The sequence below is a fragment of the Anoplopoma fimbria genome, chromosome 2 (genome assembly GCF_027596085.1).
Source record: "Anoplopoma fimbria isolate UVic2021 breed Golden Eagle Sablefish chromosome 2, Afim_UVic_2022, whole genome shotgun sequence".
Lineage (NCBI taxonomy): Eukaryota > Metazoa > Chordata > Actinopteri > Perciformes > Anoplopomatidae > Anoplopoma > Anoplopoma fimbria.
Window position 1 is genome coordinate 18,721,394 of NC_072450.1, and position 17,753 is coordinate 18,739,146.

The 17,753-nt window shown below is 37.8% G+C and overlaps 3 protein-coding genes across 3 annotated transcripts; all 3 read left to right on the plus strand.

Annotated features, from left to right (window-relative positions):
- Positions 1–360: 360 nt before the first annotated feature.
- Positions 361–1,921, plus strand: bola3 (bolA family member 3). The gene is made up of 4 exons (XM_054619458.1): positions 361–517; positions 614–737; positions 892–980; positions 1,252–1,921. Exons 1-4 carry the CDS (start codon positions 449–451, stop codon positions 1,315–1,317), a joined length of 348 nt encoding a protein of 115 aa, XP_054475433.1. The 5' UTR covers positions 361–448; the 3' UTR covers positions 1,318–1,921.
- A 1,106-nt stretch (positions 1,922–3,027) lies between these two features.
- vat1l (vesicle amine transport 1-like) lies at positions 3,028–11,337 on the plus strand. The gene is made up of 9 exons (XM_054620115.1): positions 3,028–3,297; positions 3,803–3,932; positions 4,146–4,361; positions 4,752–4,894; positions 6,655–6,758; positions 7,612–7,667; positions 7,813–8,007; positions 10,567–10,650; positions 11,239–11,337. The coding sequence occupies exons 1-9, from the start codon at positions 3,083–3,085 to the stop codon at positions 11,335–11,337; spliced, it is 1,242 nt and encodes a 413-aa protein (XP_054476090.1). The 5' UTR covers positions 3,028–3,082.
- A 3,823-nt stretch (positions 11,338–15,160) lies between these two features.
- clec3a (C-type lectin domain family 3, member A) lies at positions 15,161–16,550 on the plus strand. Its single transcript, XM_054620056.1, has 3 exons — positions 15,161–15,315; positions 15,395–15,487; positions 16,153–16,550. The coding sequence occupies exons 1-3, from the start codon at positions 15,222–15,224 to the stop codon at positions 16,548–16,550; spliced, it is 585 nt and encodes a 194-aa protein (XP_054476031.1). The 5' UTR covers positions 15,161–15,221.
- The last annotated feature ends 1,203 nt before the right edge of the window (positions 16,551–17,753 follow it).

A 17,753-nucleotide genomic window follows, 5' to 3' on the forward strand; every position in this document is an offset into this window, starting at 1 on the left:
GGCTCAAACATTATACATAAAGAAGAAATATTAACAGGAGCAAATGACAGCGTGCACGTTAGGGACAAATAACTCACTGTAACAAATTTAGACTTTTTAGCATTGAAATGTACAGTTTCCCCTAAAGTTTCATATATGACATATCAAGTATAAAAACCAACTACTGCTAATCCTTTGATTTACATTCTACGTGACTAAAAGAATCCTTTATCTGTATTTTCTCTTCTAAATTAGTATAATCATTTATTATAAGTTTAATATATTTGTTATTTCTCGTTTTTTTTTATTTTATCTGACCGTTGAGAAAAAAGCGACTCGCTGAGTACCCGGATGTGTGACGTCATATTACTGAGACGGAGCGCTCTGAGGACATGACTTGTTGAACAACACAATCCTGTGTGGATTTTTATGAATGACCCCGTCATTAAACTGAATAAACATTTCCATAATGTTGTCTTGTAAGCGGATCCTGACCGGGACTGTGACCTCTGCTCTCCGGGTGCATCGCAGTAGTAAAGTAAGTACTCTTTAAACAGTCACAGGGTCCGTCTGTTGTCGCTCACAGCAGTTCGCTATACTTGTCGCAGCTCATCCTCGTTTTCTGCCTCCTCAGGTTGTTGTGTCTGGCCATGTGCAGAGATGTATGTCCTCACAGACGGACGGAGAGGCCCGCATCGCAAACGTGCTGAAGGAGAAGTTCCCTTTAGCAGCATCGCTAAAAGTTGTGGATATATCAGGTAAACACAGATCTATCTGGTGACATGGCTGCAACATATTCCAGATGTTCAATGCATCTAAAATGTAGACATGTTCTTGTATTATGTAGACATGTTCTTATTGTTGTGTAGAGACCAGATGGTGACAGCATACTGTGTCCTCTGCTGTGTTTAGGGGGTTGTGGAGCCATGTATGAGATCCATATAGAGTCCAATGAGTTCAAAGGAAAAAGGACCATCCAACAACACCAATTAGTTAATCAGGTAAGTAACAACAATAACAATCAGCCCAGCATATCACCTTCAGCTGTAAAAACTAACCAATAGGCTAAAGCTATGTGTGACATATTGTACCGTTGGATTATTTTATTGTCTTTCTCTATCTATCTGTCTGTCTGTCTGTCTGTCTGTCATCATGCTTGTGAGGTTTTTAAAATGATCTTTTTAACTTTGGTGGACATTGTACACCCGAAGATGTTTCTACTTGTACTAGTTGAATGTTATTCATTTCGTTGTTGTGTTTTGTCCTCCACAGGCACTCAAGGAGGAGATTCAAGGAATGCATGGGCTGCGAATATTCACTGATGTTCCAAAACATTAGAAAAAGTCCTTCAGCTGTTGACCTTCTACTTTTTCCTTCGTTCCACCTATGTATTATGCATCTACAGTTTTAAAGAGGTTAGTTGTTAATGTGTCAGTGGCAGAAAAGCAGAGGGACACTGTCTCATTGTTTCTGGCAGTTACACATTAACAGTGTGAAATGTGAATGAAATCTATGATTACACTAAGTTATCTTCTTTTTTTTTTTTTTAACTAGTGAGATATCATCTACTCTGAGATAGTACATCAAACAGGTGAAAGCTGCAATACGCACAAAATGACTTGGTAAAATCTTTTAAAAATTTCAAGTCATGTAGGTTTCTGCCCAATTTGGGGTTTTCTCAGGGTTGATAATACTGGTATATTAATTAGCAGTTGAGGAAGTAGTAAAAATAATCCCCCGAATGTTGGAGAATTACAACACGCATTTGTTTTGCATCATTATTTTTCAATGTAACTGATATGTGATCACAATTTATCTGTTACTGTTCAATGAAAGTTGGTTGATTTTAAATCAATTTGTAACCATTGGATTGTACATGGACCTTGTATTCATTCCACCTATGCATTGATAATGCAAGTTGCAATAAAAAGCTGCAGCTTTCCTCAACACACTACTAACTTGTTTTACTTTAGAGCCATTTTCGACAAAGAAAAAAATGTAACAATCAAGTTTGCAACGGAAATACAGTTAAATGAATTGAGTTGTGTAAGAGCAGTGAGATGCTTGGTCTCACTTGTATTGGTTATTCACATAACACGTGCCAACTAAAAGCTTCAACATTAGTTATTTCTTCCCACCTCCCCCCAAAAATGAACCAATAGTTGAGCAATACAAAAGTTGTTGATAATAATAATTAAGCCTTTATTAGTCCCACAATGGGGAAATTCGGTTCTCTGCATTTGACCCATCCCGGAGGAGCAGTGGGCTGCAATGAAGCGCCCAGGGAGCAATTTTTGGGGTTAGGTGTCTCGCTCAAGGACACCTCGGCATGTTGCCTGTAGAGGGGATCGAACCACCGACCTTGTGGTTGTGGGTCAAGCGCTCTACCTCGTGATCACACACTTCATAGGAGGCCTTACAGACACTTAAAGTAAATGCCCTGAGCATTAGCCACAATAATTATAACAACAAATATATATCTTCTTACAATATGTTGATAACTTTATGCTCTTGTTTTCTTCCGCTCACTACGTTAGTGACCAAAATATAAAAAAAAATCAAATGAGGTTATCTAACAGTGTCATTATTGGTTGTTTTTTAACAAGTGGTGGTTTAAACGATAAAACAAACTAACAAAACGTCCACCTTTAGTTCTACGGGTCATAAACTTGGAGGTAAGTGGGTGTACATCCTAGATTTCCAGAGCGTACCTGAAGGCACCACACTTGTTGAGGGCGTTCGTCTCTGCATCATGAGTTGCATTTAAGCGTTAAGATAAAGTTCTGCACACTCTTCACCAGCAGATGGTGCACTTCATATTTTAGCCCTTTGCAATAAAAGACAGTACCGTTACAAGGATGAATCATATTCCAGATTTGAGTAATGGCACACTTAAGTTGAATTAATCAGTATCTATGTGACTTGACTGAACAAAAAAGAAAAAAGAAGCCTGTTGAAGACTTCCCCGCATGATTGAATACAAGTGTGGACGGTGAGATTTCAGGCACCGCCGTGGATCGCCTGTCGGTGCACACAGGCTGCAAAACCCACATCCCTCTGAGCCCCGAGGAGGAGCGGAGAGGCAGAGCATCGGGTCTACGACATGGAGAAAGAAGGAGCAGATATGACGGAGGAGACGCAGCACATGATAGATAAAAATGTCAGGAAAGAAACAGAAAACGTGGAATCCACCAGTGACGCTAAAGAGATGCGAGCGGTCGTACTGGCAGGTTTCGGAGGTCTAAACAAACTCAGGGTGACCAAGAAGGCAATGCCCGAGCCTCAGGAGGGGGAAGTGAAGATACGCGTCAAAGCCTGGTAAATATACATATCACTTGTACACATTTCATTCATGAACTTGTGGATTGGGACGTGCTATGGCCTCCCTGTTGCCTGAAAAAAAATATATCAATATTTCGCAGTCATGAAGCCACAGGTTTTTTGTTTTGTTTCTAGTGCAGGAGGTTGGCTGGTTATAGCAGCTTTTAATAGCAAGAAAAAATGAAGAGCAAACTGTTGTCAGCCAAGCCAGCATTTTTCAGGCAGATTTAGTCATTTTAAAGTATTAAACAGCTCATTATTGCATTCGATTACAGCTGTTCCAATAACATATAAACCAGGGATTTATTGCAGATACTAATAACATAAATAGTATTGAGCTATCCCTAAATATCTTAAGAGCTCTTTCCAAGTATTTTGTTTTATTTGTTTAGTAGCTGTCAGTGGGTAGAGCCAGTTAAAATGCCTTGCTTCCATTCAAATATCAAATCAGAGGGATTTAATGTCAACAAAACTGTAAGGTCCTGTTTATTCTTTGTCGCAGTGGCTTGAATTTCCTGGATCTGATGGTACGTCAGGGGACTATTGATAACCCTCCGAAACCTCCTGTTATCCCTGGGTTTGAATGCTCTGGAATAGTAGAGTCAGTAGGTGAAAACACCACAGGATTTGAGGTTAGTATCAATGAGGATTGTAACTCTGTCATGATGACGTGTAAGAATGAATTTTGTCAGATTCTAAGCAACCAAATCTGCATCAACAAAACTAGAAACTTGCTGTAAGCCCAATAACGAGATATCTGTTGAAATTAAGCAACTTAGTGCCACATGCTTGTTTTATCATAAGTGTCTGCCTGTCATCCGGCTACTCTAACATATTTCTTTCAGATAGGAGACAGAGTTATGGCTTTTGTCAATTACAATGCCTGGGCCGAAGTTGTTTGCACGCCAGTGGATTTCGTCTACAGTATGCCAGAGGAAATGACTTTTGCTGAGGCCGCTGCATTCTCCCTGAACTTTGTGGCTGCCTATATGATGCTCTTTGAGGTTGCCAATCTGCGGGAGGGGATGTCAGTGTTAGTACACTCAGCAGGAGGTGGTGTAGTAAGTCCATTTCTTTTATGACTTTTGCACAACCACACAATAAGTTCATCCAACTGACTGCTTCATACCTACATGTTTTTTTTCCCAGTTAATGCTTGATAACTGCTGTTTCTGTCACAGTTGAGATTGCAAATTCTGACTTAAACTTCTTAAACATTCTTTTGAATAATTTAAGATTTGAAATAAAGGCTTAATAAATAAAAAAACATTGACGTTGTTGTTATTACTAACAATTTTTATTATAACTTATACAATGTAGATATTCTACAACCCTAAAGGCTCAATTCTTATGAATGTTTGATTATTGTTTTATGGTGTACCAACTGTTGTTTTTGTGTGATCTCGTTATATTTAGGACTAAACATTGTTGCCACTGTTTGTTATTTTCAGGGTCAAGCGGTGGCTCAGCTGTGCTCAACTGTGCCTAATGTGACCGTGTTTGGGATCGCCTCATGTTTCAAACACGCAGCCATCAGAGACTCGGTGACTCACCTCTTTGACAGAAATGTTGATTATATACAAGAGGTGAAAAAGTAAGCATGACATAAGTTTGTCCTTATCATGATTGATATGAGATGGAGGAGTCTGTCTTTAGTTCCTCATGTTTTATTTTCACAATATTTTCTTCACGTCAAAAATGAATTTCAAGGCGTCATCAGACATGGTCGCTGTAGCATTTTATACATGTGCACTATTGTGATGACGTGGACCTTACTCTGTGCGGAGGGCTGTGCAAGGAGGCAGATGTTACCTGTTGCCTTATTTGGTCTTGTGTGGCCGTGGTCCCCATGGCAACTCTCGGCTCATCTGAGAGAGCAGCAGCATTGTGTGGGGCGGAGGTCTGCACCGGCAATGTGGAACAACTGAGCCAATTAAGGCCGAGCATTGATGCCCTACACATTCCATTCACTAGACAGCACGCAGCCAGCCAGTTTGCACTACAAAGAAAACACCTTGGAGCAAACACTGCCTGAGATTTGATGTAGTATGATGCAGATCTGCTACTATTATGATGTGATGTTTCATCTTTTTTTTTGATTGAGAACTCCAACACCATGCTGCCTCCTTTGGGCTACTGTATGCTGTTGAGTCATTTAATCAGGATACATGAAGCACACAGGAAACATGCTGTATAATTATATTTTTAGAATTATAATATATAGGGATTCAGATTTATTTTTGCTTCCTTTTTTTCTGCCTACATATCAACAGTGGTAGTGGATTAAAATGCCTTTCATCTCTCTGGCCCACACATTCTTCTCAGGATCAAGAGCAAAGTACAATTAAATTAGTCTTTTTACAAAAGGCAGAAAACCATGGGAATCACAAGACCACCAAGCAGTTTAGCCAAGCAGGTGTCCAGGACCACAAGGCAGAGAGTAGTTGCCTTGATTATAACATGCTGTTTTTTCTTTCATATCAGTGCCTTTTTGTCCGATTGATTCTGTGTGCGAGCATCAAACCTTGTTGTTACAAGCTAGAAAGCATGTTGCTGATAAGGATTGATGTGGGCATTGCATAGCAAGTGCCTTATAAGAAAACTGTAGGCAGAGTCAAAACTTTAAAAAACGTGGGTTGTACTGCAACTTTTTCTCAGAATAATACCCCAGAGAATCAATGGTCATAACTTATAAATCCATGATTGTATGAAACCTGATGCTGCTCCAGAATATGATTTATACAGGCCGAATATATGGAGTGAATATAGAATACTGTTTTGCACTTTTGCATTGAGTGCTCATAGTCGTAAACAAGGGGATACAGCCACATCAGATGTATGAAGCTGACCTCTGATTGTACTTTAACTCAACTGAAAGCTGAAACGTTTAGTCAATCGACTAAAGTCTATGTTAGATCATGGACAGAAAAGGAATCTGCTATTATTTTAGGGCTGCAACTAAGTTTCTTTACCGATTAATCTTCATAACATTTGAACAAAGAATGTAAGGATATAATATAATATATTATAATATCATATATAAGGATACTCCCTTTATTATTTAAAAATGTTAAGAAAAGCTGCAAATTCTCACATGTGATAGCTGGAACCAGGGACTACTTAAAAATGACTCAAACCATCAATTATCAATGTTGCCGTCAGTCAACTAGTCATTTAATCAACCAATTAACTATGGCATTAACTTGGTCTCTGGGAAACTGTATTGGGCATAAAAAATTCTTGTAAAAGATTAATTAGATGCAGTTTTAATGTTCAGACTAAAGAATAGGTAAATTAGATTATATGACATTTTTTTCAGTGGACTTCAGCTTTACTTTGTTCTTTATGTTTTAGAATTTCTCCAGATGGAGTTGACATTGTGTTGGACTGCCTGTGTGGGGACAACACAGGAAAGGGCCTGACTCTGCTGAGGCCTTTGGGAACCTACATACTCTACGGTGGGAACAATACTTATGCTTTCTATTTAGTATTTTTATAGTGGAAATAACTATATTTGCATTGTATTTGTCTGTAGTCAAATTGTAGTCAATTTACTTAAAGTTGATTGATTAGCAGTTAAAGGAATAGTTCAATGTTTTGGCAACATGCTTATACGCTTAATCATTGAAGTTTTTACACATTGGTTTTGTGAATATTAAACAAACAAGATATAAGGGATTTATAGTCAGATTCTTTTTGGCTAACTGCCTCTTGGCTAACCATCTCTTGGCTATAGTTTAATTTTTAACAGACAGACATGTGGGTGGTATTGGTCCTCTAATCTAACTCTTGGCAAAAAAACAAAAAAAAAGTAATTCCCAAAACGTCAAACTATTTAATTATAGAAGAGTCTTGCATTAATTTATTGTGTTGGCAGCTGCGTGTGAGATAGTGAGGCTCACTTGAATAAAACATACTCTTGTATGCATGCAGTAAATGTATGGACCTTCACAGCTGCCATACTTGTCTAATCTCTGTTAATTACTTTAGTTTGTGTTTAAGATAAGATAAGATAAGATAATCCTTTATTAGTCCCGCAGCGGGGAAATTTGCAGGCTTACAGCAGCATAGAGTTAAAAGCCTCATGAATCAAGTAGCAGCATTAGAGGGAGATTCAGTCATCAGTTCATTAGTTTTATTAGTTATACTGAATATGTGCGAAGGCATGCTTTCACAGATCTAAGGGTCTAAAGGTGCCAACTGTTCCTTCCCCACCCTCCCCCTTCATGCAAGGCTGCCTGTTATTGACAAGTCACTTCTGCCCAGCCTTTTGCACAGCATACAGCAATCCTTTCATTTTTGTTTTTTCAGGCGCGTCAAACATGGTAACTGGGGAAACAAAGAGTTTCTTCAGCTTTGCAAAATCTGTGAGTCAGATATGCAGCCTATTATCAACATTTTCAGGGAAACAATACTACCCAATACACATTTCATAATTTCACAGCAAAAGAAACACACAAATAAGTAATTCACGATGAACGTGTCGCTCTGTGTTTTTTTCTTGTTCTCCAGTGGTGGCAGGTGGAGAAGGTGAACCCAATTAAACTATACGAGGAGAACAAAGTCATAGCGGGATTCTCGCTCCTCAACCTCCTCTTCAAACACAGGAAATGTAGTCTTGTTAAATCAGTGATGGACAAACTCTTGTGTCTCTATGACCAAAAGAAGATCAAGCCGGTTGTGGACTCCCTTTGGGCGCTGGAGGAGGTAAGACCCTGGGGTGATCAGAGGGTGTAAGACAGTAAATAAAGTCAATGATTAGCAAATTAAAAATGATCTGATCACATTGGTTATATAAACAGAGATGCCATGTTTAATATTTAAGAGACGATTTCATGCAAACATCTTTAGCAGCATATAAGCTGTGGAATTAATATTGATGCTTTCTGTGGGCCGTTGTCAGCTGTTCTTGGATAATCTTCCACAGATGGTGGGTAGGTTGCGTCAACCTGTTTCACAATTATTTCACACCAACACAAAGCCCGACAGGCCATCATGTACGTCAATCACATTATGTACACCTATCCTTCACAAACATTTTCTAATTACAATAGCCGCTTTTCACATAGACCTCAATAAGTAATAGTGCAAGGTGCAGGTTTGAGGCACTATGACCATCACTTATGGTCCTTTCAGACACCTGAAATGACCAAGCTGGAGTAAGTGAAAACACCTGCATGGCTGTACAAGAACTTTTAACTTTTTTTTAACCCTTAATTGAAAATCTAGTCACTGTACATTAATTAAACAGTTGACCTATTTCACAGCAGACATTTTGACTGCCATAGTAGGAAATAGAAGAAAAAAAATGTTTGCTCATTGTTCTTTCTTGCTACGACATGTAAAAAAAGATCTGCTGTGAAACCGGTCGATTAAAGGTTATACTTGGCAGCAGGAAATACTTGTCGATAACTTCTTTGAGCCACAACTGTCGAGTCAAAAGGATAAAAGCATCTGTAATCGGTAATGAGGTTTATCTCCATTTCCGTTCCATATTAGTGTAATTATGGTCCCATTAAAACTTAAGCTACAGCCATTTCTCCAGCTCAAGTTTTACCTCAAAGCAATTTGCCAGTTCCTCACATACCCTCTTTTCAAGTAAAGCTTGGAATTTATTCCACACTGAAAAATGCTTCAAGAATTCAGGTAGAAGTAGAAGCGGTGCAGGCAACCCATCGCAACAAGCTGATAACAAGTCATTCTGAACAGTGTAACTAGAGTCAGAGAGAGAAAAGGTTGAAAAAATGATCTAATTTTTATTTCTCACGGGAAACTCCCCCTGTACTGATTGTCATTAAACTTTGGCAGAACTAACAGGCCATTCACTGAAACCATTTCCCATGAGGAATCTCATTAGAGGGGAGGATGGCGTGGGATGTAGTGTCAGGGCCACAGCCTGCCTCATTTGTTCATATGCCTGGATGGAGAATTCAGAGGGCGTTAGTTTACATGTTGACAACCTACATGCAGTATCTTGCAGATATTGTTTGAAAGTACCAGGATTGCCTCTTTACACCTACAGTGCAAGTGAATCTTACCCCCTCTTGCTAGCTAGCAGCTAAGTGTTTGACAAGTTGGTGACCTATTTTTGCTCTTGGCCTGATGTGGCTTTTTCGTTTAAGCAAATGAATGCTTGTGACACAATGGCATCCAGACAAAGAGCCACAATCAGTTGTCTCATTGTGGGGACTGTAATGAGAAAGCAAGATATGGCAATCCTGAATAATCTTTTGTGATTTTTTTTTCTCCACACAAGTGAGTCACACAAGCTTTAATGAGTAGCATTGGTGTTTTTAATTGTTTTTAAGTTTTTACCTGCCCGGTGTGTTCGTTGGACAGAGAGATTGTTGTTGGACATGGTTGATAAAATGTCAAAGAAAATTCATACTCACATAAATTGGACAAAAATAAACATCTCCATCCAGATATTTTGTCTTCTCAGAGCTGAAAAGGTTATTTTGTTGGTGTAAGCTTTTTCAAGATAGTGAATATTGAAATAATTTGTTTTTGCAGGATGTGACTCACTAACATTTTATGAGACGTAATTTATTTCTTATTAGAGCCCACGTAAGGCGGCGGTCTAAAGCTGGTTAATCGAATCTCCAATGCACAACAAAGCTTACTTGTCCCTGCAATCATGAAGCTGTGTGCTTCATATTAATCTTCTAGGAACAATTCTACAGGCACTAAAGTGTTCAGTGTGATGACGTAGCCCAGCAGGGTGAGTCAGCATCATTTAGTTTATTAAGGCTATTAACTTTTCTCACAGAGCAAGTTCAGATTATAGTTGCTCTCAGGAAGGGGTCTTGTGTCTGATAACCAGGAAATGGTTGCAAAAGTGACTTTGTGTGGATTCAGATGATAAAAGAAGTTCTTCAGCAGGTGCTTTCAAACGTTTTTCCAGTGTGAAAACAGGCTTTGTTTTTCTATCAAATGACTTGGACTTAGATGAACCAGACTAATGCAGTTTAAAAACAAGAACTTGAAGAACTTTTCTGATAGTCTAAAATAGTCATAAAAGTGCCTTTTCTCGCTTCAACAGAATTTGTTTGGTGTTTCCCTTGGCTTAGTTGTAAATTTAAAAAAAATAGCTGTCATTTCTGTATAGGTGTGTAAGTGTATGTTCGCTGCCTTAAAAGTAGTTGTTACAAAATCAAAAAATATTTCATATTTAATTTGTGATATCACAGTTGATGTATGTGTGTATGTTGTTTTTACACCAGTTCTGCTTGTTGAAAGTGAGTTATTGTTGTGTTTTATTCTCAGGTAAAAGAGGCCATGCAGAGAATTCATGACAGAGGCAACATAGGAAAACTCATTCTGGATGTTGAGAAGTCTCCCACCCCTCTGGTAACATTTTTAATGTTTTCTTTTTTTCAAATGAATCATTGGACATGATGCACAACACAGAACCAGTTTGGGGGCATTACAATAATTTATAGAATATTAAAGAAAATATTAGTCCCTTGATTCCCTGATCTTATTTATTTGGCCAATGTAGAGTTCATTTGTTAAGAACATCTTAGGTGAAAATGCTTCTCAGAAACCCTGTAAACAATAAGATTTTGTGGTCTTTGTGCTTAATAAACTGCACAGCTAATTTGCTTGCTGACACGCTGTGCAATATTTGTTGTTGATAAATAGTTACATTTGGCATTTGTGATGCCTACAGCACATTTCCAGCTCCAGTCAGGTTCATGTGGAGGCAATGAGTAGGATTCCCTCCTGTTTTATAGCACTCGTTTCCATGGTGATATCCACCTAGCAACACTATTAGATGTTGAGACATGTTTGTATTGAAAGTATAGACCCTGTATACAGCTACTCATTAGCAGAGGACACATTTACATATTTACTGTACCAGTGTTTTCACCGCTGTTTCTCTGTATAGGTAGCTCAAAATACAGTTAATGACAGCTGAATACATTTCACCACTAGATGGCCGGCGACAGCACAGAGACCAGTGAGGCAGGAGAGGAAGAAGAGGAGCCAGAGGGAGACAACGACAGCAAGGAGCGAATGCCTTTCATCCACTGAACACGCCTAGAGACTGCAGAGGCTGCACAGATTCACCAGAGGAACACAACCACACACACACACACACACACACACACACACACACACACACACACACACACACACACACACACACACACACACACACACACACACACACACACACACACACGTGTTGTATGTATGTATGTATGCATGTGTTGTATGCATGTATTCATGTATGCATGAATGGATGCATGTACATTATATGTTTGTGCCTCTTGTCTGTTACCTTTTGTTTGTCAGTTGATTGGTCAAGCAGCAAAAGTTCTTGCTAAACTAAGACAAACAACATGTTTGTCACCCAGGCAACAGGTGCAAGTGCCATTCTCAATATAGTATTATGATATTATTTACGGTATTATGAAGTCATGTCACACCAACTGTTTGTTGACTGAATAAGCATTAAAACCTGCTGACTTGCTATTATCACTTTAACATTAGTACCCTTAAAAACAGATTTACTTATCGACACAAGGTTCATAAACTATAAAAAGCTAAACATGTCTTAACATTTCAAAATATAGTGTTATTTGATTCTCTCCTGTTCTCAGTGAAGACCGATTTTAAAAAATGACACAAGTTTGAGAAAATGCTGACTCCAATGTTTTGATGCTTCTGGTACAACAGTAATGTGTAAGCCACGAGAGGGAGAGAGGTCTGTGTGTAGATATTTGCATGATATTTAATTCTTAGGGGCCAACCTTGTGTGTTACAGGATCACCAGTGCCTTCAAGCTACAAATGAGCGTTTGATACTTGAAATGCTTTCCTTGTGTGAAGTTTGCATTTAACAAACCAACCAAATAGGTATTTTTAACCGGAATACAAAAACAAATGTATAAACTACTAAAAACTCTTCCTCGTCTGTTCATATAAATTGTAGTGAGGTGAATTTACGGTGCCAAGCGATGTCTGTTTACGTTATTGTTTCCCTCTACACTGTATATTCAGAACTTTGACTAAAATACATTTATGGTAAGGTAACAAACATTTGATAAAAAAATATACTGTATGTAAATACAAGAACACATGAGATAAATCATTGAATTTCGAATTTCCTTAAGGGGAACATTAACTTGTTAGTCAGACTGCTTGTGGAGTCTGCTTTGCTTGTCAGATCAAAGTTGTTTACTTTCTGGTGCCTCACAACAAAAGTGCCATACGACTGCGACATAAATTATATTTACAATGAGCTGGTGTTTTAAGGCAGGGCGATTTAGGTCTGAGCAACGCTGTGTATTACTTTATTAAGTATGGTGCCCTCTGCTTTACTCCACTTCTACATGTTGTTAATGAAATGTAAGAGAAGAACAATTGAAAAGAAACAAATGTTCACACTCACATATTCAAATGACTGATCTGATTTTATTTTTAATTTATCAAAGTAAAAACAAACTATTTATTTACTATTTCTTGGGCCTTGCTTATTCAGTATATTTTATATCAGCTAGTCATCTGAATAATTTATTACTTTACTTTAATTTTTTTAAATGAAACCAGAGTACACATCAAAAAGTATTTTCTCAACTAAAAAACAATGAAACAAGTTACTTGTAATCATGCCATCTTAAGAAATTTTAAAAAATGTGTCAACGTAGTTACACTAAAACCAACGCTGCATGCTTTGAAGCTGAATGATAAATGATGGAGAGAAAGTGTTAATGGGTTTACAAAAGTGATTTAATAAGTCATTTTAGAGGTTGATTTCTAGACTTGGAAGTAAGGATAAGGATGTGTAGACACTCTGGGACTACATCTCAATGTTGATACCTTAAATGGCAGGTCTGCTTGTGTGTATGTGTGTGTATTCGTGTGTGTGTGTGTGTGTGTGTGTGTGAGAGAGAGATAAAGAGAGAGAGAGAGAGTGTGCATGTTTTTGAGTGTATGTATATTATCTTGTAAAAAAAGTTTTTAGTTTTAGTGTTGAGTACTGTAGTTTGTTCACAAATTCCTTCATAAACTCTGGTTAACTCGTGGTCGTACATATTTAAGTCACATTTTCTGTTGTGTACTTTCTTTGGGTACAGCTCTGTTTACTTGAATAAATGTATCTGCAAAGTATGCCGGGATTGTGTTTTTGTCTTTGTTTAATGTTTTCATTTATTTCAACATGACATTCACAGTCCCTGCTTTTTTAAAAAGTCTTCCTTCTTCTCCTTCAATATATTATGTAAATATATATATTTATTTACTTATAGAATTAGTAAGGAGTTTTGGCATCCACCGGGATTCAAATCACATGTAAACTACATGAGAACTTGTTATAATGTTTTTTTGTTTTACATTACACTTGAAAATAAGGACTAGGGTAATAATATACTGCACATTCTGCACAATCCCTCAGTTTGGCACCAGGTGGCAATAAAGTCAGGGATTTTTTAAATTGTCCACATACGGTGGTCTAATGTTTCTGTGATACTGAAATAAGGGACTATGTGTCTCAAGGGAGTAGAAATAAAAACATGTTGCTGTCTGATGATTAACGATTGTGTTCTAGCAGTACTCCATCCTACAACTGTTGACCTTTGCAAAGATGTTACCAGGTAGTCAGTAAAGCCAGCGCATATGCTGTTACCAGAACTGCTGCATACTGAGTTTTATTTTGGAGAGCTATGTATTTGGCATCTTAATCATGAGTTATTGATTAAACCAGAACTATTTGCCATTTTTATAATCTCTTATTGAGGGTCCGATGTTTTTGGTGTCCGTCTCAGGGATGGAAAGAGAGGAGTGTTAGTAGAGATTGCATTGGGATAGCCTTTATTTCAAATTCAAACTAAACTAAAAATGTGTACTTGATACTGTTCAATGGGTCTAAACTGAATACATGTTAGATACGGTGTCTTTTCACATCTATATAAACCTTTATGTCACATCAAACACAAAAAAATATAATACTTTTTTTCTAAACTAAACGTTTGGAGGACTATTTTGGCATACATGAAATATGCAACTAATAAAACTATTAGAGTTTTCAAATAACAGCTGTATTTGCTTAGAAAACAGAATTATTAGTAATTGTTTTTATTACAATATTGAACGGGGAAGGGGCTTATGCTTAGGAATGTACAATTTAAATACACTAAAATGGAAAAATATCTTGAGCTAGTTTTGAGAGTTGTATTCCTAAAATGAGCCTGTATGCCCTAGGGCGTTTCTTATTTAGCTCCCCCCTCCCATCTGCATACAGCATCTCACTCTAAAAATAGCTTGGCCTGCACCCGAGTAGGGAGCTGGACTTCCTCTGGTTTAATAGAAGCTTTATTTTGAGAGATTATATAACTGCAAGTCTGTGTGATTGGAATATTGAAAAGACTTCTAGACTGTATAGCTATCAGCGACATTTACTCAGTTATCTGTTTCCATGTACTGAAAGTTGTGAATTACCCTTATTAGTGTGTACCACTTAGTGTACATGAATCTTATATTTCATAGGTGGCATAATTTGAAAGTTTTATGAGTTGACACTAAGGTGCAATGTTATTTTTCACGTTTAAAAGTGGTTATGCGTGTCCAAAACTGACATGGAACAGGAATGGGATGATGAACACTCAAAGCAGTCAATGAATTTCCAGTTTGTTTGTGAAATGAAAGGGAACACTGATTAGTGCACCTTGCTCCAAGTAAATATTTATCAAAAGCCAGACACAAGGAAATCATTATTTGCCCCTCCGCCCTTATACCTCTCTCACCTCTCCCTGATGTTTGGGCAAAAACAGTTGGAGCCAATGCAGGGAGCGCACCCAGAAAGGCATACAGAGGGGCCAGTATATATCGAGCTGCCTGCAGTGTTTTGAGTTACTTTCCCGGCAGTACAAGTTGTGCCACTGTGTGCTGTCCCTGTAGGATCCACTGGCCTCAGACATGGCTCGTCTCCCTGTCCTCCTCGTTCTTTGCTTCTCACTGCTCCACTTCAGCTCCAGCCGTCCATCTCGCACCAGAAAGGCTGTGTCCGGAGGTAACTGTACGCACAGTTCTTATATAACACACTTGCTACCAATTCTCATCTGACCTTTTTATCTTGCCTCTCTGTGGAGATGCAGCTGCAGAAGAAGATGAAGTGAAGTCCCAACTTGAGAGGTTGTGGCAGGAGGTGAACTCACTGAAGGAGATGCAGGCGCTGCAGACAGGTACGGCCCTCACTACATAAACAGATGTAAGATTAAAGACAGAGGGGAGGGCAGTAATAGATTAGATTCATAAGCATTACTGTACTGTTTATCTTCAGTATATTTGTAAGTAAATAATAAATACATTATGGGACAATGGTTGGTTAATGTTATCACTGTGATTTTAGGTTGTATTATAAATATGCTATGGTGCTTCCTCTCACTGTTAGTTGTTAATTAGGGCCACTGAGCGGCCATGGAAGAGTGTGGACTTGATGAAAGAACATAAATAGATTTTGAACATCTTAGTGTGCTCAATCACCAGCAGAGAGCAGCAGCGCTCTTATAAGCAGCTAATTTACATGCTTAAACATAAAATACATGAAATTATTATTTCTTATAATTGTATGTATTTTTTTCTGTTTTTTTGGGTCTCCTTTTTAAGACTTTGAGTTGATGGTATGAAAACACTATAAATGTATTTATTAATTTGTGGTTTATTATCTTTTATTCTGCTAATAATTACTGACTATTCTGACTGTGAACGCTTTATCAGTTAATGAATATGGTTGCAGAAATATGGCTACAAATATTGTTGGAGAAAAGGAGGATTGAAAAAATAAAGTATTACAAAAGATTTAATTACATTTCAATTCACTCATGAAGTTAGTGCTTTGTGCTTTCAGTCTGTCTCCGTGGCATCAAAGCTCACAGGAAGTGTTATCTCACGATTGAGGAACCCAAACATTACCATGAAGCAAATGAAGACTGCATTGCACAGGGAGGAACTCTTGCAACGCCCCGGGACATGATGGAAAACAATGAACTAAGAGACTATGCAAAGAGGAGCGCTCCTGGATCCAAGGACTTCTGGATCGGTGTAGCAGACATAGTGAAAGAAGGCCAGTATGTTGATGTCAACAGCCAACCAGTCAGCTACTTCAACTGGGACCGCTCCAAGAAGCAGCCCACAGGAACGAAGAGGGAGAGCTGTGTTGCTCTCTCAGTAGTTGCACAAGGAAAGTGGTACGATGAGGTGTGTCGCAGCCTCAAAAAGTACATCTGTGAATATGTCATTCCCTAAAGGAGACAAAGAAGTTGTTGAAAACTTGATGATCATTCATGCAGGTCATCTATTAAAAATGTGTTGTCAAATCTGTACTAGTTCATAATGGAGACATGACTTGTATCGTGAAATTAGTTTAATTCAAATCAGTCACTAGGTTGCTATTAAGCTTAAATACACACAGTCATAACTGTTATCATTAAATAATCATGTAAAGGTTATTTCTGTTTGATAACAGATACCATCTGACTATTTCAAATTCAATAAAAATTCTCAGGAGATGATTCTGGATGACGATAAATAAATAAATAAACTAGAATGTAAACTTTTGTTGTTTTGTTACAACTATTCCATTTGGTAAATTCACTTTTTTTCTCAATTAAGTCCAATTTCTTCACCATCAGTGTACTTAACATCTATACATTTTTATTCATATACAACTGTGAGTTCCCCAGTTTACAACAAAACTGCTGATCACTTTACAGTTCAATCTGTGCAGATATGGGCGTAGTGATTTGATCAAGGGTAACATATAAGTAATATGAAGATAATTGATGGTTAACCTTTGGCTACAACCTGACTATGAGGCCTGAGCAGCATAATCAAGCTCCGATGAAACTGGAGGTTGAGGCTCTTTAACCCCCTTCTCACCCCAAACCACATCTGTTACCCCAAACTTAACTGCAGCGCTAACTTTTATAAACAGACTCTCGTATAAAAACTAAATGACCTGAACTATATCTAGAGTCAATCCACCTGACTTGTCTTTGGAATGCGGGAGGAAACACCAAGAATAAACTTGAACAAACAGAAAAGAACATGCAAACATGCAGAAAGGGACAGTTATCAAACTTTGACCCTTCTTACTGTGAGGTGGAAATGTGAAATATGCATGTGAAATAATGTCAGTTTAGGTTCTGCTTTAGTGTCGCATATAAAAAATAAAGATATATATATTTAAAAAAAAAAAATATATATATACAGTACCAGTCAAAAGTTTGGACACACCTTCTCATTCAACTACTTTGAAGAATCTAAAATATAAAACATATTCTGGTTTGTTGAGCATTTGTTTGTTTACCACATAATTCCATATGTGTTCCTTCATAGTTTGGATGTCATCAATATTAATCTACAATGTAGAAAAAAATAAAAATAAAAAAAATGAATGAGAAGGTGTGTCCAAACTTTTGACTGATACTGTATGTGTGTGTGTGTGTG